The 27251-nt window shown below is 34.0% G+C and overlaps 4 protein-coding genes, 4 long non-coding RNA genes and 1 pseudogene across 8 annotated transcripts; 7 read left to right on the top strand and 2 right to left on the bottom strand.

Annotated features, from left to right (window-relative positions):
• The first annotated feature begins 962 nt into the window (after positions 1–962).
• On the top strand, positions 963–3809 carry LOC139817901 (uncharacterized; annotated as a pseudogene).
• Positions 3810–3897: 88 nt separating this feature from the next.
• LOC139817894 (uncharacterized) lies at positions 3898–5155 on the top strand. Its single transcript, XR_011733327.1, has 4 exons — positions 3898–4527; positions 4604–4787; positions 4864–5048; positions 5127–5155. It is a non-coding gene; the product is annotated as an uncharacterized lncRNA (long non-coding RNA).
• A 600-nt stretch (positions 5156–5755) lies between these two features.
• On the top strand, positions 5756–7655 carry LOC139817903 (uncharacterized). The gene is made up of 3 exons (XM_071786182.1): positions 5756–5988; positions 6070–6244; positions 6325–7655. The coding sequence occupies exons 1-3, from the start codon at positions 5760–5762 to the stop codon at positions 6563–6565; spliced, it is 645 nt and encodes a 214-aa protein (XP_071642283.1). The 5' UTR covers positions 5756–5759; the 3' UTR covers positions 6566–7655.
• A 396-nt stretch (positions 7656–8051) lies between these two features.
• On the bottom strand, positions 8052–9472 carry LOC139817902 (uncharacterized). Its single transcript, XM_071786181.1, has 3 exons — positions 9246–9472; positions 8816–9165; positions 8052–8730 (listed from the first exon to the last, which is right to left on the bottom strand). Exons 1-3 carry the CDS (start codon positions 9353–9355, stop codon positions 8087–8089), a joined length of 1104 nt encoding a protein of 367 aa, XP_071642282.1. The 5' UTR covers positions 9356–9472; the 3' UTR covers positions 8052–8086.
• A 226-nt stretch (positions 9473–9698) lies between these two features.
• LOC139817813 (uncharacterized) lies at positions 9699–10718 on the bottom strand. Its single transcript, XR_011733311.1, has 4 exons — positions 10443–10718; positions 10205–10383; positions 9948–10128; positions 9699–9878 (listed from the first exon to the last, which is right to left on the bottom strand). It is a non-coding gene; the product is annotated as an uncharacterized lncRNA (long non-coding RNA).
• Positions 10719–18421: 7703 nt separating this feature from the next.
• Positions 18422–19726, top strand: LOC139817546 (uncharacterized). The gene is made up of 4 exons (XR_011733260.1): positions 18422–18556; positions 18652–18832; positions 19085–19185; positions 19602–19726. It is a non-coding gene; the product is annotated as an uncharacterized lncRNA (long non-coding RNA).
• Positions 19727–21587: 1861 nt separating this feature from the next.
• LOC139818183 (uncharacterized) lies at positions 21588–22081 on the top strand. Its single transcript, XR_011733409.1, has 3 exons — positions 21588–21714; positions 21807–21897; positions 21980–22081. It is a non-coding gene; the product is annotated as an uncharacterized lncRNA (long non-coding RNA).
• A 365-nt stretch (positions 22082–22446) lies between these two features.
• LOC139817653 (uncharacterized) lies at positions 22447–23768 on the top strand. Its single transcript, XM_071785898.1, has 4 exons — positions 22447–22924; positions 23007–23146; positions 23265–23398; positions 23473–23768. Exons 1-4 carry the CDS (start codon positions 22512–22514, stop codon positions 23761–23763), a joined length of 978 nt encoding a protein of 325 aa, XP_071641999.1. The 5' UTR covers positions 22447–22511; the 3' UTR covers positions 23764–23768.
• Positions 23769–24200: 432 nt separating this feature from the next.
• On the top strand, positions 24201–26439 carry LOC139817650 (putative nuclease HARBI1). Its single transcript, XM_071785896.1, has 3 exons — positions 24201–24420; positions 24804–25090; positions 25751–26439. Exons 1-3 carry the CDS (start codon positions 24215–24217, stop codon positions 26332–26334), a joined length of 1077 nt encoding a protein of 358 aa, XP_071641997.1. The 5' UTR covers positions 24201–24214; the 3' UTR covers positions 26335–26439.
• Positions 26440–27251: the final 812 nt, after the last annotated feature.

Here is a 27251-nt window from a genome sequence, read left to right as displayed (position 1 = left end):
TAAACGTCTACAGCAAGTTAAGAATTACTGCCCTAAGGAATTTTCACGAAAACCGCAATTCATAAAAAAATATGGAGGGTTTAAAGCTACGGAAAATCGCTAACTTCTTTTGTATACTGCTCCAGTTGTTTATTATGGACTTATGAATCCTGCTGCATATAAACATTTTCTTCTATTACATTCCGCCATTCAAATTCTGGTTAGTTTTTCCTTATCAGAAGACCGTCTTAATTTTGCACACACAGCAATAAACATTTTTGTAAATAGAGCAGAAGATTATGGTCCAGAAATTCTTTCTTACATTACTCATTGACTTTTACATCTCGTAGATGACGCGAGACGCTTTGGCTCATTGAATGAATTGTCCATGTTTCCATATGAAAATAATATGACGTATTTCCGCAAAGCTTGCCGGAAGCCTCATCAACATTTGCAGCAAATCGTAAATAGGCGACTTGAAAAGTTACAAGTTTCACAAAACATCGTACATAATGTAACTGAAGAAGTGATACGTTCCAGTAGACCCTGGGTTAGTCCTGTAGTTTTTGATACTCCCCTAGATAGTCGTCAATTTCAGATCTTAGACACATGAAAATTTCGTATATCGGTGAAGAATCAGGATAATACGGTAATATTACACAATTCAAAGGTTTGTCTTGTTCAAAGCATCATTCTCTCGCGTGAGCATTATCAGTTGGCGGTTAAAGAGTTTTGCAGAGTTGAAGATTTTTTCGATGTTGGTTTGCCATCGTCATCAGTAGGTGTCTTCCGATGTTCTTTATTATCTGATGAAGTCAAGGTTATAGATCTTAATGAAGTGGAGAGTAAATGTTTTCGCATGCCTTATTGGCACACTGAAGGCCATACAGATCCTATTGTTGACATCTGGATAGTTGCAGTCATTCTACATACTATAGATTAAGATGCCTTCATTAGGTGAGTTATCTCAAATCATTATTTAGATGAATCAACGAGGGAGAGGAAGAGGAGCAGACAAGACGTACAAACTCCAAGAGTTGCAATCGCTGGATGCGGATATTGCAAAATATTGCACATCCCGTTCCGGAAAGAACACACAAAGACACATTGCACAAAACATCACAACTACACAAAGACAGACAGCACCACAGCAACATTCACAATCCCCAGCATCATCATCCCTGCATGCTTTATCATCATCATCATTACTCTCACCTGCACAATTACATAAACACATGCCCCCTCCATCAGCTCCATTACAGCATAAACTCATCTCATCACACTCACCTTCACCAGCTACAAAATCATTCACACGAAACAGTCATTCACTATAAAAACCATCACATAATAAACAAATATTATCACGCTCTCCTTCACCACCCACAAAATCATTCACACAAAACAGTCATTCACTATCAAAACCATCACCACAACATAAACAAACATTATCACGCTCTCCTTCACCAGCCACACAATCATTCACACGAAACAGTCATCCATTATCAAAACCATCACCACAACATAAACAAACATTATCACGCTCTTCTTCACCAGCCACAAAATCACTTACACAAAACAGTCATCCACCATCAAAACCATCACCACAACATAAGCAAACGTTATCACAACCACCACCATCATCTGTACAACGGAATCGCCTATCTCCAACCAGACAAGGACATAAAGAAGAGTGGACAAAAGACGGGGAAACATCTTGTGATATAATACATTCTGTAAAGTAAGTTTCAAGAAGGATTACAATAATAGTCATCTAGTGCACGGATAAAGACATTAATTTTATTTCAGAATGATTGTGACGCAACTAAATCGGATGGAAGAGCGACAAATTTTGATTGAAAAGAAAATCGAGTAAGTATTAACGAATTTACTGAAGAATAGCCAGCAACGTATTATATGGAATTTTTAATTCCATAATTTTATTTTTTCCTGCAGTGAAAATGTCAAAGCCATCAAACAACTGACGCAAGAGTCTGCAGTAAGAAGACCAGTGAAGCCACAAGGAGTTTTATTTAAAATTGTGGACGATTTCTTAGCCTTTGAAGAAGTTGACGATGACATTTATAATGATTTGGTAAGAATTTTTTCTAAATATATATTTATTTCAGTTTACTACAAAAATTTTGTTACAGGTGGGATACTTTGTTTATCTTGGACGGACCAATCCAGTCGATTGCGCTGCAGAGTATTTTTGCAGCGTATTTCCCGAAGATGAGGAGGTTTCTACATACCTCACCTTGAATGGAAGAACAGGACCAGGGGGATGCAAATTGCGAGACAGTCGCTTTGCTCAAGCATGTCAAGGTTCGTAAAAAAATACCGTTCGTGTTTATATTCTATATTAAATATACACGACGATAACTAAGGTGTTTCTCATAAATTTTTCCAGATGCCATAAACGCCAACAAACATTTTCCCAGCCCCAATAAGGTCGAATTTTATGACGCTTTGGAGAAGGCTTTAAAAAGCCTTAAAACTAGAAAATAGCGTTACAACAGAAAACGACGACTTCATCAAGAAAGTGAGGAAGAAAATGAGGAAGAAAATGAGGAGTCCCACTCAATCGACGCCAGCGAATGGATAACCCGGAAGAGGACACGGGATTTGAAAACATCCAGGAGGTAGCTGAGGACGCCAACGAACCAGAGGAGACCCAACACACAAAGGGAGAAAACGCCGATGATATGGACACCCAGGACACCCAGGATACCCAGGACACTCAGGACACGGATGGAACGAAGGACAACGACGAGTCTGAATATTTGTCAGAAAATGGTAAATAAATAATAGGTATAATAATATATAGTAATTTATAATATAAATTATAAAAAATTATAAAATTATATTAATTATAAATTATAAAATGTTAAATTTAAATGATTAATCTTAAGGCTCCTGGTCCCTACTATAACTATCCTTATTTAATGACATCAGAAGCGAGAAATGACACGTTGAAAATTCTTGCACGGTATTTCCAAATAAAGAGATATTTTGCACTTCATATCACTTCAGCACACTTCAAAAATATTCCGAGTTCTACATATTTCCCTTGACAGTTAATAAACAGTCGTAAAATGAATGTAATGCAAAGCCTAACAATTTAGGCTTATGCGCAGGTACATAAACGTGCATAGTTAGGCTTCGTATTACATTCATTTTATGACTGTTTATTAATTGTCAAGGGAAATGGATAAAACTCGGAGTATTTTTGAAGTGTGCTGAAGTAATCTGAAGTGTTATTTTGTGCAAAATATCTTTTTATTTGGAAATACCATGCAAAGATTTTCAACGTGTCATTCTTGCTTCTGACGTCATTACATAAAAACAGTTGTAGCAGGGACCACTACAATTAGAAGGTGTAGCATTGCGCATAATAATGGCCGAAGAATAGGAAACAACCAATCAAATTTTTGTCCGAAAAATTGACACGTTGGCATATATTAGGGGAGGAGCCATGTTCCTTCTTGCATGTCGGATAAATTTTTTATTGGTGAAAGAAAATTGACGACTGCGCATCCTTGGAAATGCTACACCTATCATCTTGTTACATCATGGCAGGGACCAGGAGCCTTAAATAACAAATAAATAAAACATTAATTTTTATTAATAAATAATATAATTCCAGATCTATACGACGATGAGAGTAATGATGACATAACCCTTTTTAGCAGTCCACCAGGCTGTTATTAGCGGTATGTATTTTTTGTATTTTGTGTTTTTTTGCTTGGAGAAGCAGTAATAAATTTGGATGTGCTTCACAGAGAACGGCGGGGTGGGGCCGTTCTCATCCCTAATTCATTTCTTTTTTTCAGGATAAATGGTATGGAAGCTGGCAAATATTTGGTTGTGCCTCACAGGAAAGGGCGGGGATGGGGCCCTTTCTCTTTCACATGACTTTTTAATACTACAATTTTATTACAGTTATTAATTATATCAAATATATACATAAATTTGACAATAACATCCAGGCGCGGCAATTTGTGCGCTTCATACTTTACTATAATTTAAGTAATTAAACAATATAGACAATATAAATTTTTAATTCATTATCAGTATGCGTTGAAGATGATCCAAAAAAAGATCGAAACGCTGATGTTAATAACGTTTGTATTGTTTAAGTATTTAAATTATAATAAAATATAAAGGTTGTTCTACATAGAGGTTTTAGTGCAGTGGCAGTAGGGTACTGGTTGTAAGCCGCAAGCGGTAGCGCAATTTCTTGCGGCCAGGCTCGTCTACAATGGCTTCGTAGGTCGTAGATAGGTCGTACAGCGTAGCAGATTAACCAATCAGAAAAGCCATATTGTCCTCGGAAAAGAGGTAGGAGCCAATCAAACCAAGAAGAAGAAGACCAATCAGAAATGAGAATTGAGAACGGCGGTTGTGAATTTGAAAGGCGCTGCTTTCGAGAGGACAGAGGTTATCGTCGTCAGTTGCTAGAAGGTTGATCACGTGAATTTATGTGAATCGTTCGTCGTGCCTGCATGGTCTTCGCTCGAGTTTTTATACGAAAGTCCTCGTGCTATCACAGTAAGTATATTCATACATATATATATACATATATATTTGTTAAAACGTAACTAATTTCAAATAATAATTGGAACAGAGAGAAGTATACACGTGGCGTGGATCTGTCTGCAAGTCACATCGTTCGTTGTGCTGCTTTCGAGAGGCTGTCGTCGTCAAGTTGCTACAAGTTTGAATCACGTGAATAAGTACGTTGTGAATCGTTCGTCGTGTCTGCATGGTCTTCGCTCGAGTGTTTATACGAAAGTCCTCGTGCTATCACAGTAAGTATATTCATACATATATATATACATATATATTTGTTAAAACGTAACTAATTTCAAATAATAATTGGAACAGAGAGAAGTATACACGTGGCGTGGATCTGTCTGCAAGTCACATCGTTCGTTGTGCTGCTTTCGAGAGGCTGTCGTCGTCAAGTTGCTACAAGTTTGAATCACGTGAATAAGTACGTTGTGAATCGTTCGTCGTGTCTGCATGGTCTTCGCTCGAGTTTATTATACGAAAGTCCTCGTGCTATCATAGTAAGTATATTCATACATATATATATATACATATATATTTGTTAAAACGTAACTAATTTCAAATAATAATTGAAACAGAGAGAAGTATACACGTGGCGTGGATCTGTCTGCAAGTCACATTGTTCGTTGTGCTGCTTTCGAGAGGTTGTCGTCGTCAAGTTGCTACAAGTTTGAATCACGTGAATAAGTACGTTGTGAATCGTTCGTCGTGTCTGCATGGTCTTCGCTCGAGTTTATTATACGAAAGTCCTCGTGCTATCATAGTAAGTATATTCATACATATATATATATACATATATATTTGTTAAAACGTAACTAATTCCAAATAATAATTGGAACAGAGAATATATACGTGGATCTGTCTGCAAGTCAAATCGTTCGTTGTGCTGCTTTCGAGAGGCTGTCGTCGTCAAGTTGCTACAAGTTTGAATTACGTGAATAAGTACGTTGTGAATCGTTCGTCGTGCCTGCATGGTCTTCGCTCGAGTTTATGCGAGTAAGTATATTCATACATATATATATACATATATATTTGTTAAAACGTAACTAATTCCAAATAATAATCGGAACAGACAGATGTACACATGTGAATCTGAATACAAGTCACATTGTTTATCGTGTCTGTCTGCATAATTTTTGCTCGAGTTGCTCTATTCTGTATCGTCAGTGTGCTATCGTCTCTATTTTCTCATTTTCATCAGTCAGATAATCATGTCGAATGAAGAAGTTGACGAAAACGTCGCCGACTTAGAAGAATATGTCGACTATGTCGAGGACGATGACGAGGATCTGGAGTGGTTGGATAAGCGCGAGCTGATTCAGTTGGTACAAAGTAACCCGGCTTTGTACGCCAAATCAAGCAAGGAATATTGTGGGAAAGGATTTGACAAGGATTTGGCATGGCAGAGCTTAGGATCGTGTCTCTCAAAGCCCATGTCAGGTAGCTGAGCATTTTATATTTTGTGACATAAGAGGTTAGTTAGGTTGCTCTGCCAGCAGGTTGATATTTGTTTGATTTTAGGACCAAAGGCTTCCAAACTTTTTTACAATATTCGCCAACGTTTTGGGAAAGAAAGGCGACAGGTGGCTGCTTCATTAAAGGGTAAATCAGGCCAAAGAGCGAAGGCACCATACGTGCCTACATGGCCGTTATACGAAGACTGTTTGTTTTTGGCAGATCACATCGTTGGACGCAAGTATGTGTTTTGTTTCATGTGCGTAGTATACAAATATTTTGACAAAACTGGGTCACATCATGTTTTGATCTGTTTTCCAGAACGTCAAGTAGCTACAATATTCAGAAGACTGCAGCTGTGACCAAATTTCAAGCTGGCGGAGCCGCATCAAGGTTTGCCCGGCCCTCTTCCTCACTACCTGCATTTAGGTCTCTTGCGCGACGACCCTCATCCTCATCCTTGCCACCTGTATTCAGGTTACCTAAAGCTTCGGGGTCACCGTGGAGCAGTGAAAACGATTTGTACGATGACCTTGTCAATGGAGACAGCGCCAAGAATTGAATTAGGATTTATGACTGCATAGGAATGACTTAACTTATCTGTCACTGAGGACAGCTGCTTCGTTTGGTCTATGATTGCCTGACTGAGCAAATCGTCATCTTTCTTCTTCTTAACGGCAAAATTATCCGGCGGAGGTATAATCCTTTTTGATTTAAAGCCGGCTTCCTGTATGGCTTGTAGAACAGCGATTTCAGATGGCGAGCTCTGGCTCGCACCTGGCGAGACTGAAGCTTCCTCTTCAATACGTGAGCTCCGACTATCTGAAGTATCAGATTCATTTACGGAAAAAATCAAACATGATCAACAATTAATGTTAATTTTCTTTCATAGTGGCTTAGTTTACACCAACCGTTTGGTACGCGTACTAAACGATTGGTGTAATCTAGGCCAATTATTACGAAAGAATTCTGTACTTAGAAACAAATCGTTTTCACTGCTCCACGGTGACCCCGAAGCTTCAGGTAACCTGAATACAGGTGGCGAGGGTGTGGGTGAGGGTCGTTGCGCAAGAGACCTAAATGTAGGTGGCGAGGGTGTGGGTGAGGGTCGTTGCGCAAGAGTGCAAGTGTGCCTGTTGAAAGGCACCTGGAATGCATAATGGAATTATTGTCTATTATCAATGAAAAATATGTTAAGGGTCGACAGGAGTAATTCCATTATCATATTGTCATTTTCATATTGTCATCAAATTAATTCATAAATTAATACTAATCTATCAATATTGGAGTTTAATTTTGCGGACATGCTTATAAAAATATAGATTAAGGTTATGAACTATTCTTATAATAATGTATCTTTCCGACCTTCATCGAAAGCGATAAGGAATGTACTAAAAATGTTTTAATTATACAGGAGTAATTTTATTATTATATTGTCATTTTCATATTGTCATCAAATTAATTCATAAATTAATACTAATCTATCAATATTGGAGTTTAATTGTGCGGGCATGCTTATAAAAATATAGATTAAGGTTATAAACTATTCTTATAATAATGTATCTTTCCGACCTTCATCGAAAGCGATAAGGAATGTATTAAAAATGTTTTAATTATACATGTATAGGTAATACTAATGCTCAGATTTTATATTCTTCATATCCCTTTTCTTACTTTTACTATCATTACCTTTATTTAATATTATCGATTATTAATATATTGTAAGGGTAATATATTAATATATTACCCTTAGACTCGACATGCGCACTTTTAATGAGGAATCCTTAATGATTAATTACACGCGTATTAATATGTGATGCTGATGTGATGTAACTGAGATCAATGGAACGCATGAAAGATAACGTTGAGCCAACATTGTATGCATGATTTTTTGCATCGACACTTTGCTGAATCCAGACCGACCTGAAATGAGAAAATTGCATTATTAATATAATTTAATTGTACTAAATATTACACAAATCTTTTCAATTATTATAAGCCAGAGATAAAATGTGTGTGAATATATAGTTTCACGTATCATCTTACATAAAACTCAACGTTGTAGACGTTTGGTCATTGTTGATTACTTCGGAGGGTTGATGACATCTCCCCTGAAAGCACGGTCATATTGCCAAGGTGCCTGTTCCTCTCCAATAGGAGACAAAAAGTATTCTCGTAGATAATTTCTCATCCCGTTAGCAGTATCTCCAGCTCGATTAGCCCCGACTCGGCCAAGCCTGGCAAAGTGTTGAGAACAGTAGTTCCTCCATTCCCCGTATGTGATGGTCCCATCCTCTGTTTCCGCATCAATCATGTTTCTGGGGCAGTACTGTCTATCATTCCAATTTTTTCCTTCTTCACCCATCATAATGAAATTATGAAGACAGGGAAGGACCTTGAAGATATTTTCACAGTTGGTAGGCGACATGGCAAGTGGTCTATGTAGGATCTTCCATCGTGCAGTCAAAATTCCGAAAGTGTTCTCAATTACCCGCCGTGCTCGGGACAAACGGTAATTGAAAATTCTATTTTCATCGGTCAGTGTTCTCTTTGGGTACGGTCGCATCATATACTCTGTGAGCGGGAACGCTTCATCCCCTACAAACACATAGGGGAAGGGTCTCTCTTTTCCTGGAATTGGGCTGGGATCAGGCAAAGACACATTTCCGGATGCTAAATCGTCAGCAAAATCAGTGTTGGCCCATACGCCGCCATCACTTATGGAACCTAAAAAAAAGAAAACAACTCAAACTTTCCACTTGGCGATTATCATTCTATAGCTACAGAAAATGCAATGAAGAATAACACTTACCAAACTGTCCGACATCCACCCATGTAAACTTGTACTGTGCATCACATGTTGCCATCATAACCATACTGAAGAACTGTTTATAATTAAAGAAATTTGATCCTGAATTTCTGGGTGCTTGAATCCTCATATGTCTACCATCGATGGCCCCTAGGCAGTTGGGAAACTGCCAGGATGTCATGAAACCATCACTAATTGTCTTCCAATCTTCCTTGCTGGGAACTTTCAGAACATAAGGCTGAAGTACGTTCCAAATCTCTCTGCAAGTTTCGTGTATGACTTTGTACACCGTGGATGTCCCAATCCTAAATTCAGCATGTTTCAGTTTGGCTGTATCTCCTTGAGCCAAGTACCTGCAAAGTTTATCACAGATGACATTAAAATAGACTGAACAGAAACAAGCAAGGCTAAAAAAACTATATAACAAACTTACAGCAATGTGACGGCAACACGAAGGTCTGTTGGTAGTGGTGTGCGATTACTTCGCTTTTTAAGACGAGGGTGAAGGAGGACAACCAAAAGATGAAACTGATCAGGCGACATTCGGAACAACCCAAAAAATTCTTCGTGATCAGTATCAATAAGTTCTCTGACGAGGTTACAGTAGAAACCTTGGACGTCTCTCACCCGATTTACCGGCCGAACCCACCACCGGCGATGAGTCACTCTCCTTCTTCTCCTCAGCAAGACGTATTGCAGCAGTATCAAATTGTTCCAATTTAAAAGGTATAGATGCCACAGACCGGTATTTCTCAAAATATCCATATTTCTGTTCCAATTATTATTTTAAATTAAAAACCTTTATAAGATGCTATTTACGTTTTAACATATATATATATATATATATATATATATATATATATATATATATATGAATATACTTACTGTGATAGCACGAGGACTTTCGTATAATAAACTCGAGCGAAGACCATGCAGACACGACAAACGATTCACAACGTACTTATTCACGTGATTCAAACTTCTAGCAACTTGACGACGACAACCTCTCGAAAGCAGCACAACGAACGATGTGACTTGCAGACAGATCCACGTGTATACTTCTTCTCTGTTCCGATTATTTGGAATTAATTACGTTTAAAAAAAAAAATATATATATATGTTTGAATATACTTACTGTGATAGCACGAGGACTTTCGTATAATAAACTCGAGCGAAGACCATGCAGACACGACGAACGATTCACAACGTACTTATTCACGTGATTCAAACTTCTAGCAACTTGACGACGACAACCTCTCGAAAGCAGCACAACGAACGATGTGACTTGCAGACAGATCTACGTGTATACTTCTTCTCTGTTCCGATTATTTGGAATTAGTTACGTTTAAAAAAAAAATATATATATATATATATATGTTTGAATATACTTACTGTGATAGCACGAGGACTTTCGTATAATAAACTCGAGCGAAGACCATGCAGACACGACAAACGATTCACAACGTACTTATTCACGTGATTCAAACTTCTAGCAACTTGACGACGACAACCTCTCGAAAGCAGCACAACGAACGATGTGACTTGCAGACAGATCCACGTGATACTTCTCTCTGTTCCGATTAATTGGAGTTAGTTATGTTTTAACAAATATATATATGAATATACTTACTTGATAGCACGACGATCCAACACGTGTCAACACTTCTCCGTTTTCTTCTTCTTCTGATGGCCGTCGAGCGCTGCTCAAATATAGGCCAGGGCGAACCACTCGTCGTATAGTAGTAAAATCCCCAGGATAGAGGGCCTCGAAAGGCGCCAGTTCAGTCATTAACTTCGTCGATACAAGATGCCGAGCAAAAACACTTCCCCTGACAGGCCGTGACTGTGCGCAGCGTGTCCCGCCATTGACGACGTAGAACGTACGCCGTAAGAAATGGATTTGGTTCATTTCACTACTATCACTGTTACGACCTACTACACCGGGAAAACGCTTTCTTGATCTTCTATAGTCTATGCTTGAAACGTACTGCTACTGCGTTAATACCAACTTAAAACTGCTTAAAACCTCTATATGGAATATGTGCGGTTGTAGCACTTCGCTTACTACCACTGTTACGACCTGCTACACCGAAAAGCGCTTCCCTGAGACGTACTGCTACTGCGTTAATACCAGCTTACAACCTCTATGTAGAACAACCTTAAAGCGCACAATTTACCGTGCTGACTCTTATTGTCAAATCATGAGTCAACGCGGTTATTTTTGTGCGTGATTAATCAAAATTTATTTAATTCTTCTTAACATTTTTTTCTGATCGTTTCGGCTCCGCATTGAGTCATCATCAGCGGCATAACAAATACAATTTAATTTAAGATCGTGAGAGTATTAAATTGTATTTGTTATGCCGCTGATGATGGCTCAATGCGGAGCCGAAACGCTTGGACGAAGATGTTAAGAAAAATTAAATAAATTTTGATTAATCACGCACAAAAATAACCGTGTTGATTCTCATGGCCTGATCTAATTTTATTTTGTTCATTATCGAGAGTCCTAATTATTTGATTTGTATATATTATATATAGTTGTTAATTATTATACTTTTTAATTATATATACTATACATATTTTGTATTATAATATTATATAATTAATATGAAAATTTAATTTTGTACTTATCATGTATATGTGAATTATTATGTATATATATATATATATATATATATGTGTGTTTAAATGAATAAATTCTGTATAATTTAATTACAAATTGAAATAATGTTTTTTTAAACGTATAACCTTTATAAATTTATAATGGGATGGGGAAAAACCGAAAAAAGCCAGTACGATAATGCATTCTCGTTCTAATACACTATTGGTACCGTGAGAGTACAGCGTACAATCATAACCCTACATCAAGCGCACAGTAGCGCTACGGTAGCCGTACTGCGTACCAAATACGGTGTACTGGTAACGTACGCCTACGGTACGCACGTACGTGGTAGCTACAGTACCGATACGCAAAGTACGACGTACGTTCACCCAGACGTACTAGTTCTGTGGAAGTATCTTGTTATCTGGGCACAGAGATCAAGCGGAGACGCGAACCAAGATCCAAATTGAGCTATTTTTTCCAGAATAGATCAAATGACGGAGAGATTGGAAAAATCCTTCTCGAATCAAATTCAGACAATGTTTGTTTCGAATGAAAAACAATTCTTTGAAGTACGAAGCCTTATAGATCAAAAAAGCGAAGAATGGAAAGATTTATTAAAGTCTTTCGAAAACAGAGTAGCGGCGTGTGAGGCAGCTCACTTCCAAATTGCTTCGGATGTAGCAAGAGATCGTGCTGCAACGACTGCTGAAGTAAATTGACGGAAGTAAATAGCTCGATAGCTGACTTGAAACACACAGTCTCCAGCTATAAATCTGAGATATCTGATTTTCGGAACCTATTGGCTGCACACGATAGAACTTTAAAACGCAACAATGTTATTGTCAGAGGAATTAATCGTTCTAACGCTAACGTTAAGGTGGATGTTGAAAGATTTTTCGAAACAGAATTCGGAATCTCAGATTGTGTTGTTGAAGCCAGGTTATTGAATGAAAAATGAAATACTATCGTTGCAAAACTTTCGAATTATACTACGAAGCAAACAATTATGAAAACCAAAAAAAGCAATTTTGGGAACAAAGCCGTATTACATCAATGATGATCTGTCGCAAGCTGATGCGGCAACTACGAAGCACCTGAGGGATATGAGACGAAGTCTGAAGGACGAAGGGAAAGCGGACATCAAACTTGGGTTTAATAAAATCCAAATAGACAGAATCTGGTACTACTGGGACAGCGTGCAGGAGAAACTGAAGCCATCTGCAAGACCATCTAGAAAAGACCAATATTCATCTGGTACCCGATCCAATACTGCCGCATCTGATGCTAACTTAGAGGGTACTGCAACTGCACTTCAGTTTCAAAACCGGGGGGCAGCCTGCGCCATGATGACTTCGTCTAACATTGCTAATAATATGAAAATTTCTCACGATAACACGATTGTAAACAAAAATGGTAAAAAAAAACTAACATGTGTCAGGATTTTGTTTTGGAATGCACATGGAATAAATAATCTCTTAAAATTAGATGATTTTTCAAACGCATGTATTTTAAATATATCAGAAACTTGGTGTAAAAAATTTAAAGAGGAAAGAATTGCAAAATTTTCTAATGATTTCAATTATGTATCGTCAAATGCGTCTGGTGACATTAATTCTCGCGGTAGAGGTAGTGGTGGATTGCTTACGTTAACGAATAAAGCTTTCGAGGTAGAAATTTTAAATGTTACAAAAGAATGGATAGTTACCAGAATTTATAATAATAATATTAATATTATTATTTACTCTGTTTACTTCAAGCCAAATTTAGAATTAACCGCAATTTTTTCAGATCTGAATTTAATTATTTTTGATATTAAAGAGAGATTTCCATGTTCATTATTCCTAATTGGCGGCGATTTTAACGTTAGATTAGGCGAATTTAATAATATACAAGCGGACTTAATCGAAGGCACATCGTTATACAGTAATAGTGTTTTATGTGATAGAGAAAAAAATAACAGAGGAGTTCAAGTTGAAATGACTGATAATGGATTTGTAATGTTAAACGGCCGTTCTATTAGTGATAGACCTGCTAAATTTACTTTCATTGGCGACCAAGGATTTAGCGTGAATGATATAGTCTGGTGTAATATATCTGAAGCGGCACTTATTAAAGACTTTTTCGTGGGAGAATTAATTACTAACTCAGATCATTTACCGTTGTTTGTTGATGTTTGGTTACCTTGGGAAAAAAATCTAGATACGACCTCAACTGAAAAGAAATGTAATAAATATAAATGGAAACCGAATAACCAGTCGACTTTTCAAAATAATCTATTATGGTCACGTCATATAGCTGCAAATTTTAATGTTTTAACTGTTGATGAATTAAATAGTAAAATGCAAGAAGCCATTAAAGAAGCTGCAAAAAGTTCCCATATGACAGTAAACAGTAATTTAAATCACGCACAAAAAAATGAAAAGAAATGGTTTGATATGGAGTGTAGAACTGTAGAACATCCAAAAAGAAATTAAATTGGCTTTTAAAAAAATCTATTAAAAATAATTTAGATAAGTCAATTCGCGAGGAATTTATACGCCATAGAAGAGAATATAAAACACTTTTAAGAAACAAAGAGAAAGATTATAAACAAAATATTACAGACAAATTTGCTTGTATAAAAAATTCAAAAGATTTTTGGGGTACAATTAAAAGTGTTAGACCCCCAAGTCGTACAGTACATAGTTTACCTGCGAAAGACTGGTATTCCTTTTACCAAAAACAATACCCTGAAATAGAAGCTTCCAACCAGGTAATACTGAATGTAAAAGTCGCAGAGTTAGATTTTGAAATAACTTTGGAAGAATTAGAACGCAGTTTAAAGAAAACAAAACCTAATAAAGCCGCGGGTTGTGATGGTCTTACAAATGAGTTTTTTAAATCGTGTCTGGAAAATTGGAAGCTCTATTTAGTGTCTTTTTTTAATAAAATACTTGCGACAGAGGTGGTTCCTAAAGATTGGGCAGAGATTACGCTTTTTATGTTGCACAAGAAGGGTGATCATTTAAATCCAAATAATTATAGAGGAATTGCTCTCGTTAATCATATCGCAAAAATTTTTACTCAGATTATGGGAGATAGACTGATGAATTGGGCAGAAAAAAATAATAAAATTCCGAAGGAACAGACGGGTTTTCGCCGTCATAGGGGTTGTCTAGACAATATTTTCGCCCTGCAAACTGCTATTCAATGCCAATTGAGCAACGCTTAAAAGGAAGAAAAGTTTTTGCTTTTTTGTCGATTTTGAAAAAGCCTTCGATTCAATCCCACACTCAAAACTTTGGCAAAAATTATCAGATCTAGGAGTAAGCTCCAAATTTATAAATGTAATAAAAAGCTTGTACGAGTGTGCGGTAGTTACTATAAAAGGTAGTTACTATAAAAGGATGGTTTAACAAACAAAGTAAAAGTCACAAAAGGAGTTTTGCAGGGTGAAATATTGAGCCCTCTTTTGTTCTGCCTTTATATTGCTGATTTAGTATATTGCTTAAAATCTGAAAATTACAAAGGAATTCCGATTGATGGATATTTTGATTTGTTAATGTTATTATACGCAGATGATCTAGTTATACTCGCATCAACTGCTGCTGAGATGAGGAATATAATTGAAACTGTTGACAAACATTGTAGCAAAAACGGTTTTAAGGTGAATGAGAGCAAGTCCAAGATAGTTATCTTTAGAAGCTCGGGCAGAGTGAGTAATAAAGTCAAACAATTTAAGTGTAATGAAAAGAATATTGAAGTGGTCGAATCTTATGTATATTTAGGAACAACCTTTTCTAGTTCTTCTGTAGGCCGTTTATCTGCGAAAGCTGCGATATGTAAGGCTAGGGTGGCGTCGGATGCAGTAATAGCAATGATAGAAAGATTACAAGTAGATTTTTGGACTGGTATTGTGAAATTATTTGACTCCATGGTCTCCTCTGTCCTTTTGTACGGCGCGCAAATGTGGGGTCTACGATATTTAAAACTTTTAGAAAGTGCTCAAACTTATTTTTTTAAGAAACTATTGTGCTTACCTAGAAATACGTCAACGAGCACGTTAAAAATTGTATTAGATCTTAAAGATATATCCGTTGAAGTTTTAAAGCGTGCTTTGGGTTGGGTTATTTGCTTGCTCAAGATGGAAAATGAAAGATTCCCGAAGAAATGCTTTAATAGACTCATTAGCTTAGCAAAAAATGTTGTAAACATGGAAGAGGCTCTTCCGTTCAACTGGGTTCTTCAACTTAAGGCTGTTTTATTGCCCTTGAATTATGACTTTCTTTGGGATTATTTGAACACAGATTTATGGCAATCTTACAGAGAGGATATTCTTATGCGATACACATTGTTTTGCAGAGAGCGGGATTTTGCGAAATATGATAAATCTTTGTCAAGTCAATTTCATTTTAGCAGAAATTCTGAAGATCATGGTATTTTGGCATACTCGCAAAAATGCCCACTGAATTTATATAAAGTCAAAGCTCAAACTAGATTAGCAAATAATTATTATTGTAATTTTGTTATGAATAGGAAGTCGTTTAAATTGTATGCCAGGGAAAAGTGTTGTTTTTGTAGTCTGAGTGAAAATGAAACGCTTCCACACATTATTATGCGATGCCCTTTTTACGCGTCACTTTGCAATTATTTTTTTGGTTTTTTTCATATCGACTGTGAGGTTCAAGACGCTATATATAGTGTAATAGTTATGGACACAACGATTGCGGCGACAAAAAATTTGTATAATTTCTTATTTTACGCACTGCAGTTTAGGTCTGTTGCGTTGGTTACTCGTGGCACTTTACTTTTAATTTGTATACTTTGGTCTATACACTTGTCGACTGCGTGATATCCTTTATGTTTCTTTTTACTACTTATATCGCATTGTAATTGTATGGCAATTAGGTGAAATTATTATTTTTGTTATATTGTAATTATGGCTGTGCCTAACCCCTTTGTAATGGGAAATTAATCCTGACACAAATAAATATATTAATTGATTGATATTATAATTTATATAATATACATTTTTTATATAAAAAAAATTTATTTTTTATATTAACAATATAATTATTGTTATCTTAAAACATTGTTATAAAAAACATTATTATAAAAAAATTAACTGATTGTGGGATTTAAACTCGAGTTTACAAATTATGAAGCAATTACTTATTCACTACGCCAAATACTTGTATGTAAGTGTCCTAATAAACTCTACTCTAAAAACGCTATATTTATTATTAAAATATCTCGAAAACGATTAACCGTTGGCACCTAAATTGGGGTATTATTACATTTAAGAAAATTTTCTCTGTAATCCTACCAAGTTTCATCAAAATCGGCGGAGTTCAGTTGTAAGCCCTCCCTTGTAAGACTAAAATTAACACGCTTCTAAGATGTTTAATTTTTTAACAAATCACACTTAATAGACGTTTAGCAGAACAAACCGCTCAGTAGCAATTAATGATTAGCTCTTACTTTTAAAATTTATAACAAAGAAATCAATGTCGAGTGTCGACAAGACAATGCAGCAGTTAAATTGTTTTTCTGAACGCCGCAAATGTTATTATTTAATATAAAAAATAATCGCAACAAATGTATTAAAATTGTTAACAAAATAACATGCGTAAACTTAAAACATATATATGCATATATGTATACAGAGTGAGTTGTTACATGAAAAATTACTTACCTCAGATACTGAATGAATAACAATGATTCTCAAATCCTTAAGATATTCCTGAACCTCCTGAATATTCCGTAATAACTTGAAAAATTACGGAAGTAAGGAAAACATGTCCATACGGGTTCACGTTATTGCAGAAAAAAACAATATATAGCGCAGAGAAAAACAAAATAGCCGCGCTGACCGTTGGGAGGAGACTTTCCGTTATTATGGAGGATTTACACTGCACGAACTTCTCCATTAATCCCTTCGTTGGCATTGACGCAAAAGTGCGTCAAATTTTTCCGTGCCCTGTGTGGCATTGACGCAAAAGTGCGTCAACCTTTTTTTTCCTATAACTTGCTTCGATTTGGCATCCAAGTCATACACGGGGGTTTTTGGGGTCGCTGATTACGAATCTGAATTCAAAATTTGCAAATTCAAAATGGCGGATCCAAAATGGCGGATAAAAATGCAAAAAATTACTTGATTGGGATGAAATTTGCCATTTTAAATTTTCGAATTTTAAGTTCAGATTCGTAATCAGGGGCCCTCAAAAACCCCAGGGTACAAATTTTCAGGATAAAAAATTGTCCTGCCATTTTGGACACTTTTTGTCGAATTCTCTCTGCCAACGAAGGGGTTAAGGCGGCATAAGGTGTAACCAGCACAGTTGACCAATCAGAATTAGATCGCGTTTTTAACTTGCCAATTGGCAATGTGGGCTATCACATCCCGTCTGGCCGCACTTGCGTCGATTGCGCGCGCCAAAATATAGTAAAGTTATTATATAAAATATGTTATTACTTTAGTTAATTATAAAAATAATAATAATTAATCCTTAAGGTGCATACATGGGTCTACGGCAAGGATGCCAGACTCGCGGTTTTTGCCAGCCACAGCCAGCCAGTGGTGGGGATGCGCAGAGATGCCAACTTTACGTTTCAACAACGCAGCCGAGGGCTTCGGCTGGCTTCGGCCAGCTTCGAGCGTCAGTGATAGAAGAGGATAGACAGATCTGCTGTCTTCTTCTTCTCTCTCGGCTATTGGCTATGCGATTTCGGATCTCGTGAATGCCGAGTTGACGAGGCGACCAGACGACGCGTGACATTAGGTTTGTTCTTTTCAGCAGAACTTTCTGCACTAGTTCAAAAAGTGTACACTGAAGCGTTCTTTTTACCAGAAGTGACGTCAAGAGTTACTGTTCTTTTCAGTAGTACAACAGAACCATGAAGTAGTATAAGGAGACATGACTAGATAGTGTCGAGAAGCAAAAGATGGTCACGAAAAATGTTCCGTGTAGAGGGGAGGTTCGCTGAACGGAATAACTTGCAACATTTCGTCGCCATTTTTCCACCAATAAGTTAGAACGAGAGAAAAGTATATTTGTTTCATTCTAACTTATTGCACTTGCACTTACTTGCACTAGTTCAAAAGTGTAATGAAAACGAACAGGTTTTATATGTGCAATGTGTGAATCTGTTGATTTGTAAGTATTTCTCCATTAATTTTAATATTACATTTTAAAGCAAGTCTAATTAAATTTTTTATCATATGATGTATAAGATTTTTAAAAAATTGCAGATTTTGCTTTAGCTTTTACAACCCAAGTCACAAACTGGAAGCAAATGTGTTTCATCAAAGGAAATTTGTGAAGGTTACTGATGCAACCGCATTTGGTCAACTCGTCCCAAAAGGACTTAAAAATTGTGGCCGTATTGTGTCATCTTGTGTGACAGAGATCAAGTGCCAGCTTCGTTAAGAGGTAAGGAAGAAGAAGCTTTTATAACCTAAAATTATTTCCATGTAAATTAAATTAACTAATTATTAATATTTAACTTTGAGCAATATTTTTTTTGTTATTAATAATTAGATTTTGTATATTTTCTAAGTGCAAACACACATTAATATAAATAGTATATTTTTGCGGTATTAATATTTTCAACTTTTTACTCATAATAGATGTTTTACTTTAGATGTCTCAAGTTTAATGCTCTTAATTTTGATTACATTACAGATAAAGTAAATTCTGAAAAAATGGCCTGTTGCGTTAAAGGATGCAGCAGCAGAGGAGGCAGAAAAGGAAACGAAAAAAAAAGTTTGTTTACACCTCGTACAGTAAGTATTTATATTCAAAAAAGTACTTCGTTTCAAGTTTTTTCTACAGTTAGAATAAAAAACAGTGAAGCCTATAGCACACACAATGCTTTTTTGCCTGCTAAATTGCCTGCAAGCTCTTGTGCTAGCGAATTGGCAGACAAAATGATTATCAACTCTGTCTATTGATTCGCTAGCACAGGAGCCGGCAAGTAATAAAGCAGACAAAATAGCATTGTGTGCCATAAGCTTAAGAGTATATTTACTTTAAGCATATTCGTTTATTACTGACAGTTCACTGTCAGTACTGAAAATCTATAATGTGCATGACATAAACTATAGATTTACACTACTGGCAATGAACTGTCAGTAATAAACAAACATGCCTTTTACGTTATTTATTTTATTTCAAAACAAAAATTTAATTTTTTTTGTAGAATGATATGTTTATCTTATGGAAGAGCAGAAGAGCAATGGACGGCTCAGATAGATACTGTACTGGACAGAGGAAGAAATACTGAAATCTTAGCATATGTTCCATCAATTCTTAATGATCATGATTTGCATACATGTACTACTTCAGATTACGTTCTGACATATGTTGCTGGATATGTAGCAAGAAAAGGAAATAGATTTTGTAAAGATATAAACAATAAAAATTTTATTTGCGAAGAATGTTTAAAGACATGGGTTTTACAGCCAAATGATAAAATACCAGAGAGACATAAACTAATTGAAATAAAAACGAAAGGATATTTGATAAATCCTTCAATAGCTTTGTTTAATTTGCTTTCAAGTCTAGAAAAAGGAGTAATAGAAGGAAGAAAATGTGGAGAAATTAATATTAACACATTATTTGAAGTAATGGAATTGATTGACGAAGAAAAAAATCCTATAACTTTCCTGGGCTGTGAAAAACATAATTATACGAATTTACTAAAAACATTATCTGTTTTTATTTAATAACACGAATGTTCTTTCTGGTCAAGCAGGCGAATAAAAATGATAATACTAAAAAAGAAAAAAGAAAATGTTCAAAATTGGTTCATTTAAATGGTCCAAATGTTTCAAATGTGGATTTTCAAATTAAAGAAACAAATGCAATTGAAACTGTGATACAAATGAATAATGGAAAAAGGCGTAAAATTGGAACAAATATTAGAAATAACTAAAATGCGTTAATATAAAACTAAAATAATAATAAAAACTTGTTTTTTGAAAACATTAATTTTTTATAATTATAATATACATATATTTAATACATATATTTTTTTGTAAGTTTAATACCAAGTTAAACAAAATGTTTATTTTAGAAATTAAAGCACACAATTTTATTTTACAATACAATTATTTTATAATACAATTTGTCTAACATTTATTTAATTTCCAATTTCTTTATAAAAATCATATGTGTATATATATATATATATATATATATATATATATATAGGTATACATAATTATATACATACACGTAAATATGTATACATAATTTACATTAAAATAACATAATATCTGATATGATACTCTTTGTATCGTACAAATATAACAATTTCAGTATCTAATATGAATTAAACTATCGAAATAAATATTTACATATTACAATTAAATTTACATTTAAGCTATCTTAATTTCACGATTGTTTTCTTTTTCTTATAATTTATCAACAATTTGTAACAATTCATTTAATTCTTCAATATTTACAATTACAATAAATTTTGAAAGAGAATGAATTTCATCATTTATATAACGAATTTATATAAATATTAACGAATTTATATAAATATTAACCTGTCCATTTGATAAAAAAGCAATTCTTTTTTTTACACTATAATCACTTTCTATTTTTTGGAAACCAAAAAACTTTTCATTTCCTCTTGAATAACTCCAATCTGTAGACGGAAGAGTTATCAACTCCAAATTATCTTGCAAATATTTAAAATATATATGTCCATCATTCTTATGTTCCATTGTGTTTTATTCTTACGTTCCTTATGTTTCTCTACTTTTATCCGGGATTTGTCTTTCTGAAATATATTTAATTATATTAATTTTAATTAAGGTAAACGTATTTAAATTATATATTTCATTTTAATTTCAACATTTATTTTTGCTTATTTATAATTATATATACTTACGCGTATTATTACTTATTTTAGTATAGACCCAATGAAAAACATTTTTATACGTTTATAAAATATTATATTTACTTATGAAACACATTTCTGATATATTTTACATTTATTACCGTATACACGTGTGATCATGTGTTTCTAACCTTTTCGTGTCTCAACAGCTGTCACAATTTCAAGATGGCGACAAAATGTTGCAAGCTATTCCGTTCAGCGAACATTCCTCTATACGGAACATTTTTCGTGACCACTTCGTGACTACGGAGTCATGTCTCCTTATACTACTTCATGAACAGAACTTAGTTCAACAGTTCACTGAACTGCTTGCCCCAGGTCTTGAGCAAGTGCAAGCAGTGCAAAGGTGGAAAGTCTGAAATGGCCTGGTTCTTTTCAACTGAACTGCTGCACTAGTTCAGAGGTTAGTTTAGTGCCGTAACTTAAAAGGGTAAATATAAAGGATAAATATATGTTTGATATGTATTTTATATTTTAAAGTTTTACTTTTTATAGCGCTATATTAGATCCGAAGGGTGTTAATAGTCAAATTAAGGAGGCTATATTGAGTCCTGGTCAAGGAGATAACGCCCACCAACGCAATCAGGTATATGATTATTATCAGATGTATAGTGAGAGCTTTATAGAATTTTAATTTTTTAGAATATTAAAAAATGAATATTTTTTAGAATATTAAAAAATGGAAACAACGGGAAGTGCATACATTAAAAGGGATGCAGCTGAAAATATTTTGGTTGATGGAAATGGAAATGTTACTTGTGAATCCAAAGGTACGTCAAAATTTATCTAAATATATAAATAAGACAAATAATAAAACGTCAAGCCTAATCTAAAATCTGCAGTAATTAATTTTGTTAAAAATAATGTGTAAATATATAATAAGTATCCAAATCTACGTTACATTTACTTTATTTATGTTAATACAGTAATTACTGTGGATATTTTCGATTAGGCTTGATGTTTCATTATCTTATTTTGTTTTTTTGTGATTTATAATTCTACCTAATTATATGCGTTTATACGATGCATGTTTATATCCTTTTATCGTGTCTTTTATGTTATTTATTTATTTATTTATTCTTTCAGATGGTGTAAAATTATTTAAAATATTTTTATTATTTAAAATATTTAATTTATTTAAAATATAAAGATATTGACTTTACCTGTGATACGTTGCAATGTTATGTTGATGATAAATTAATGTTTATTACATTACGTCAAAATGTGGAACAGAACGAACAAACAAATGATATAAATAGTTATGATGGAAATTGTAGTCAAGAAAATAATGGTAACGATGAAAATAATGCTAATTATGAAAATAATGCTAATAGAACAAACCAAGATAGAAGAGAGACATTTTTTTGGGATGATGCAACAACTAAACTGTTTTTGGAATTATATGAGAAAAACAGTGATCTCTTAGTGAACAGAAAAATTAAAACCAAGAAAATATTATGGCAAAAGATAACAGAAAGTATGCAAAAACATGGATACAACGTGACACTTGTACAAGTTGAAAATAAATATAAGTCTTTAGAGAGATCGTTCAAAAATATGATTTTAAATAATAATAAAACAGGCAGAGCTCGCATGTCATGTCCATATGAACAGTAAATATTAAATTTATTTCAAACTTAATGTAACTTTATGGATAACATGCAATGAAGTACAATGCGTTGATAATATTTACAGACAGTTAACTAAACTTCTGGGTCATAAGAACAACATTCGACCATTGGCAATATCTGGAAAGCAAGGTCTACTTTTAAGGGATGATGTCCAAATTAGCACAGCTTTGCATGTTCCTAATCTTGAGATTCAGACTGATATAAGTACGAAATATTATTTAAAAAGATATATTAAATTCTACATATTTATAATTTATATTTATTATTACTTTAATGATAAGACATAACTGTTTTATTTATCCATTGTATACATATTACAGAGCTAATACCTGTGATATGAATAATCAAAATGGAGATAATTTAAATACAGATGTAAATGTAGAATCAACATCAAATTCAAGGAACACTACATCGGAAATAAATGCAAGCCACACTGAAAATGATTGTTCAAATCAAGTAAGTGTGCTATACATCCTCTCTATTGATATAACTAATATTAATGTAATCTGTAGAACATATATGTATTGCAGACATTGTCACATAGTACGCACAGAAAACAAACGGTTAGAACGACAAGAGTTACAGAAAATTTTCACAAAACGATCGAAAAACTTTTAAGCGATATTCAACATGAAAAGGAGATAAAAAATGAAATACAAACACAGTTAGTAACGGAATATAAAGCAATGAGAAATACATATGAACAATTAGTGAAAAATATAGAGGAACAACTAATAAAGGCAAATCAATTGAAAGAAGAAAGAAATAAATTGTTAAGAGAAATTTATCTGAAAACAAACATTAACATAAATAAGCATTAAAAAAGTTAGAAAGTTAAAAATGTATAATTCAGCAAGAGAGTACAATTTACAATTTGTCCAAGAGTTCAACGCAGTAAATAAATGCGTGAAATTTTATTTTAATTTAATTTTATTTTTTCGGATTCAGGGAAATTGTCCCACACAAGTTCCTTGCTTTAAGGCCCGGTTCCACAACTTAACTTTAAACTACGTTTAATCGTTAAACCTAGTTTAAAGGAAATGTTGCATTCCACAACTACCATAAACTTCGGTTAACGTCGATTTCCTACGGTTAAAGTTGAACGCCGAATTTTGGGCGTTTAGTAAATATAAACGAGGTTTACTAGTGCAGCGCCGATCAACGTCAAAGTTTGTTGCGTACAGGTTATGGTGAATTGTTACAGTATTTCCATTTATTGCTTAAAAATAATTAATATAAACAAAAAGTGAGAACTTAATTTGTTAAAGAAATATGGAACTAGCATATATATTATCTTCATCTGAAGATGAAGAGTTTGAAAATATAATGTATCGACGTCCGAAAGTTATAAGAAGAAGACCATTATACTTTGAAGAATACGACGACATTGATTTTCATGCGCGATTTCGTTTGAGTAAGGAATCTGTTACTGCAGTACTAGCAGAAATTGAGCAGGAAATTTCTTATAAAATTGAACAGTAAGTTGATAAAGTTGATTTAAAATATTGGATTATTACTTTGACAGATTATATTCTATAATAGAACAGAGTAGCAATAACATAAAAATCAGTTATTATAAAACAACATTAATCAAATCAATAATGTAAAATAATTGATCATTATTATTAATAAATTTATAATTCTGCTGAAATGTTCAAGTGCACAATATTTTGTATAAATGTTTAACACACATTCAGATCACTATCCAGTAAACGTCAACATAAATATAACACATGTATTATTATTGTATTTAAATTGTGCAGTGAAAACATTGCAATGTTACTATTGCTTGGTGTTTACTGGATATGAAATAAGCAAGAGCTAACACGATTAATACAAATAATAAAAATTTTTTTGCCAGAAACAATGTTATATCTCCAATGAAGCAGCTTCTTCTGACATTAAGGTTTTATGCAACTGGGAGTCATTTATTATCAGCAGGAGATTATTCTGGAGTGAGCAAAACAAGTTCTCACAGAATCATTCATCGGGTGACTGCTGCTATTGCTCGTCTTCGACCAAGATATATAAAGTTTCCTATGCTTGCCGAGGAAATAAAGAGAGAACAAATGAAGTTTTTTGATATTGCACGATTCCCAAGAGTAATAGGTTGCATAGATTGCACTCACATAAAAGTACAGTCATTTGGTGAGTAATATTCAACTTTTGAAAGAAATATGTTAACAATAAAACTATTAGCGTATATTTTTGTATAGGCGTAACACGCACACATATACACGAATTATTCTTTAAATTATATATTAAAAAATAAATTTTTTACAGATTAAATTTGATAATTTTGTTATGTATGATATCCTACAATAAATCTAAAAACAATTTTTTTACATGTTATGTATAATTTGTAATTTATCTCAATCAGTAAAACATGTGTTTTTTCATACACTATATACCTCATATACCTTCATTGTTTTATACAAAAGGTTTTACATCTCTCGAAATGTTATTTCTTATTAATTATTTTTGGTTTGTAATGAATAGATTAATTAGATTTATATTTTATCTTGATTTATGTTTTACAAAAATTTCTACACAGACAAAAATGCAGTTGCTTCGATTAAACGTCTACGTCACGGGCTGCTACAATCATGAACGGTTAATTCAATTGGATATTGCTTGAACCAAATATTTGGATTATTAAAACAACTATCTGATGTTTTCGTTCAAATAATATCCAATTGAATTAACTGTTTATGTTTGTGGCAGCCCGTGACGTTGCGTTTAATTAAAGCAACTTTATTTTTTTTCATGTATTGATAACAAAGATCAACTGAAAGTTATTTATTTCAGGTGGAAACGATGCTGAATATTTTAGGAATAGAAAGGGTTACTTTTCTGTAAATGTTCAAGCAGTCTGCAATGCAAATTTAGAGATAACCGATCTTGTGGCTCGTTGGCAAGGATCAGTGCACGATGCTACAATTTTCAACAATTCAAGAATACGTGCTTTATTCGAAGCTGGAACATTTCAAAATTCGTTGCTATTAGGTGACGGTGGTTATGCCGTTCGCTCGTATTTTATGACTCCTTTACAAAATCCACGAACTCGTGCGGAGCATCTATATAATAAATCACATATACGAACACGCAATACCATCGAGCGTGTATTCGGAATATGGAAAAAAAGATTCCCTATTTTAGCACTTGGGTCCCGATTTCAAAAAGTGGATAAAGTGCTACTTGTTATTATTGCAACTGCTGTGTTGCATAATATTGCTCGACGTGCTGGAGATCCAGTACCAGCAAACGATCCTGAATTAGTATTGCCTGCTCCATGGGAAAATCTTTTACAAGAAGGAAATATAGCTTATAGACATGATGGACCCGGTAACAATGGCATGCAGCATGCAACCCTTACAGAAAAGTATTACTGACTAAATACTTAAAATCTCAGTGATTTAATACTGTCAATATTTATTTGGGAAATACTGGAAAAATACTGGTAGTGATAAATATTATAGGTAGTGATTAATACTATACACAAAACTACTGGTGCTTAGTATTGAATTACTCACCGATATTTTGATTTCTGATATTTACCCGGTATAAAAAAAATTATTTTTTTCAAAATTCAATTACTATTTTATAACTAAATTTGTTTTTTAAGATGCAGTCTATAATTATAAATATTTTCTCGTATTTGAAAAACACACTTACCTTGGTGGGATTCGAACTCGGGACCTCTGGATCGTGAGCCAACTGCCTTACGTGGTAGACTACTTCTTAATTTGATGTAAGTGTTATATATAGTCTACATGTGTCATAACCAGCGCAAATATATAATTTTTCAAAAATCATCTTAAGAAACAAATTCAGTTTAAAAAAAGTAATAAAATTTTGAATTGGATATAAGAATAATATCCGCAATACTATTTCAAAACTTGTACACTTTTATCACGACGAATTAGTACAGACCTTTATATAAAATGTATTTGTGCATTACTTTTATCTCTCTTCCTTAATATTATCAGGAATTACCCATTATAATGTTTCTATACAAATTGTAGTACTGGTCAGTGATAAATTTCACATGAAATATTCAGTTCAGTACTTGAGTATTAACATTAAAATACTGGCCAATGTGTATTACACATGGAATCCTCGGTCCAGTACTTCAGTACTAACATTAAAATACTCATCAATAATTCAACACAAGTATTTATTACACAAGTATTTATCACCTAGTATTAAATGCTTTCTCATCAGAAATTTAATACTAAGTATTCAATACTCGTCCTGTATTAAATACTACTTTCATAAATTACTGGCCAGTAATAAAATACTGTGCAAT

Source organism: Temnothorax longispinosus, chromosome 8 (assembly GCF_030848805.1).
Source record: "Temnothorax longispinosus isolate EJ_2023e chromosome 8, Tlon_JGU_v1, whole genome shotgun sequence".
Classification (NCBI taxonomy): Eukaryota; Metazoa; Arthropoda; class Insecta; order Hymenoptera; family Formicidae; genus Temnothorax; species Temnothorax longispinosus.
The sequence above is the reverse complement of the archived record's forward strand: the minus strand, read 5'-3'. Positions and strand labels throughout refer to the sequence as shown.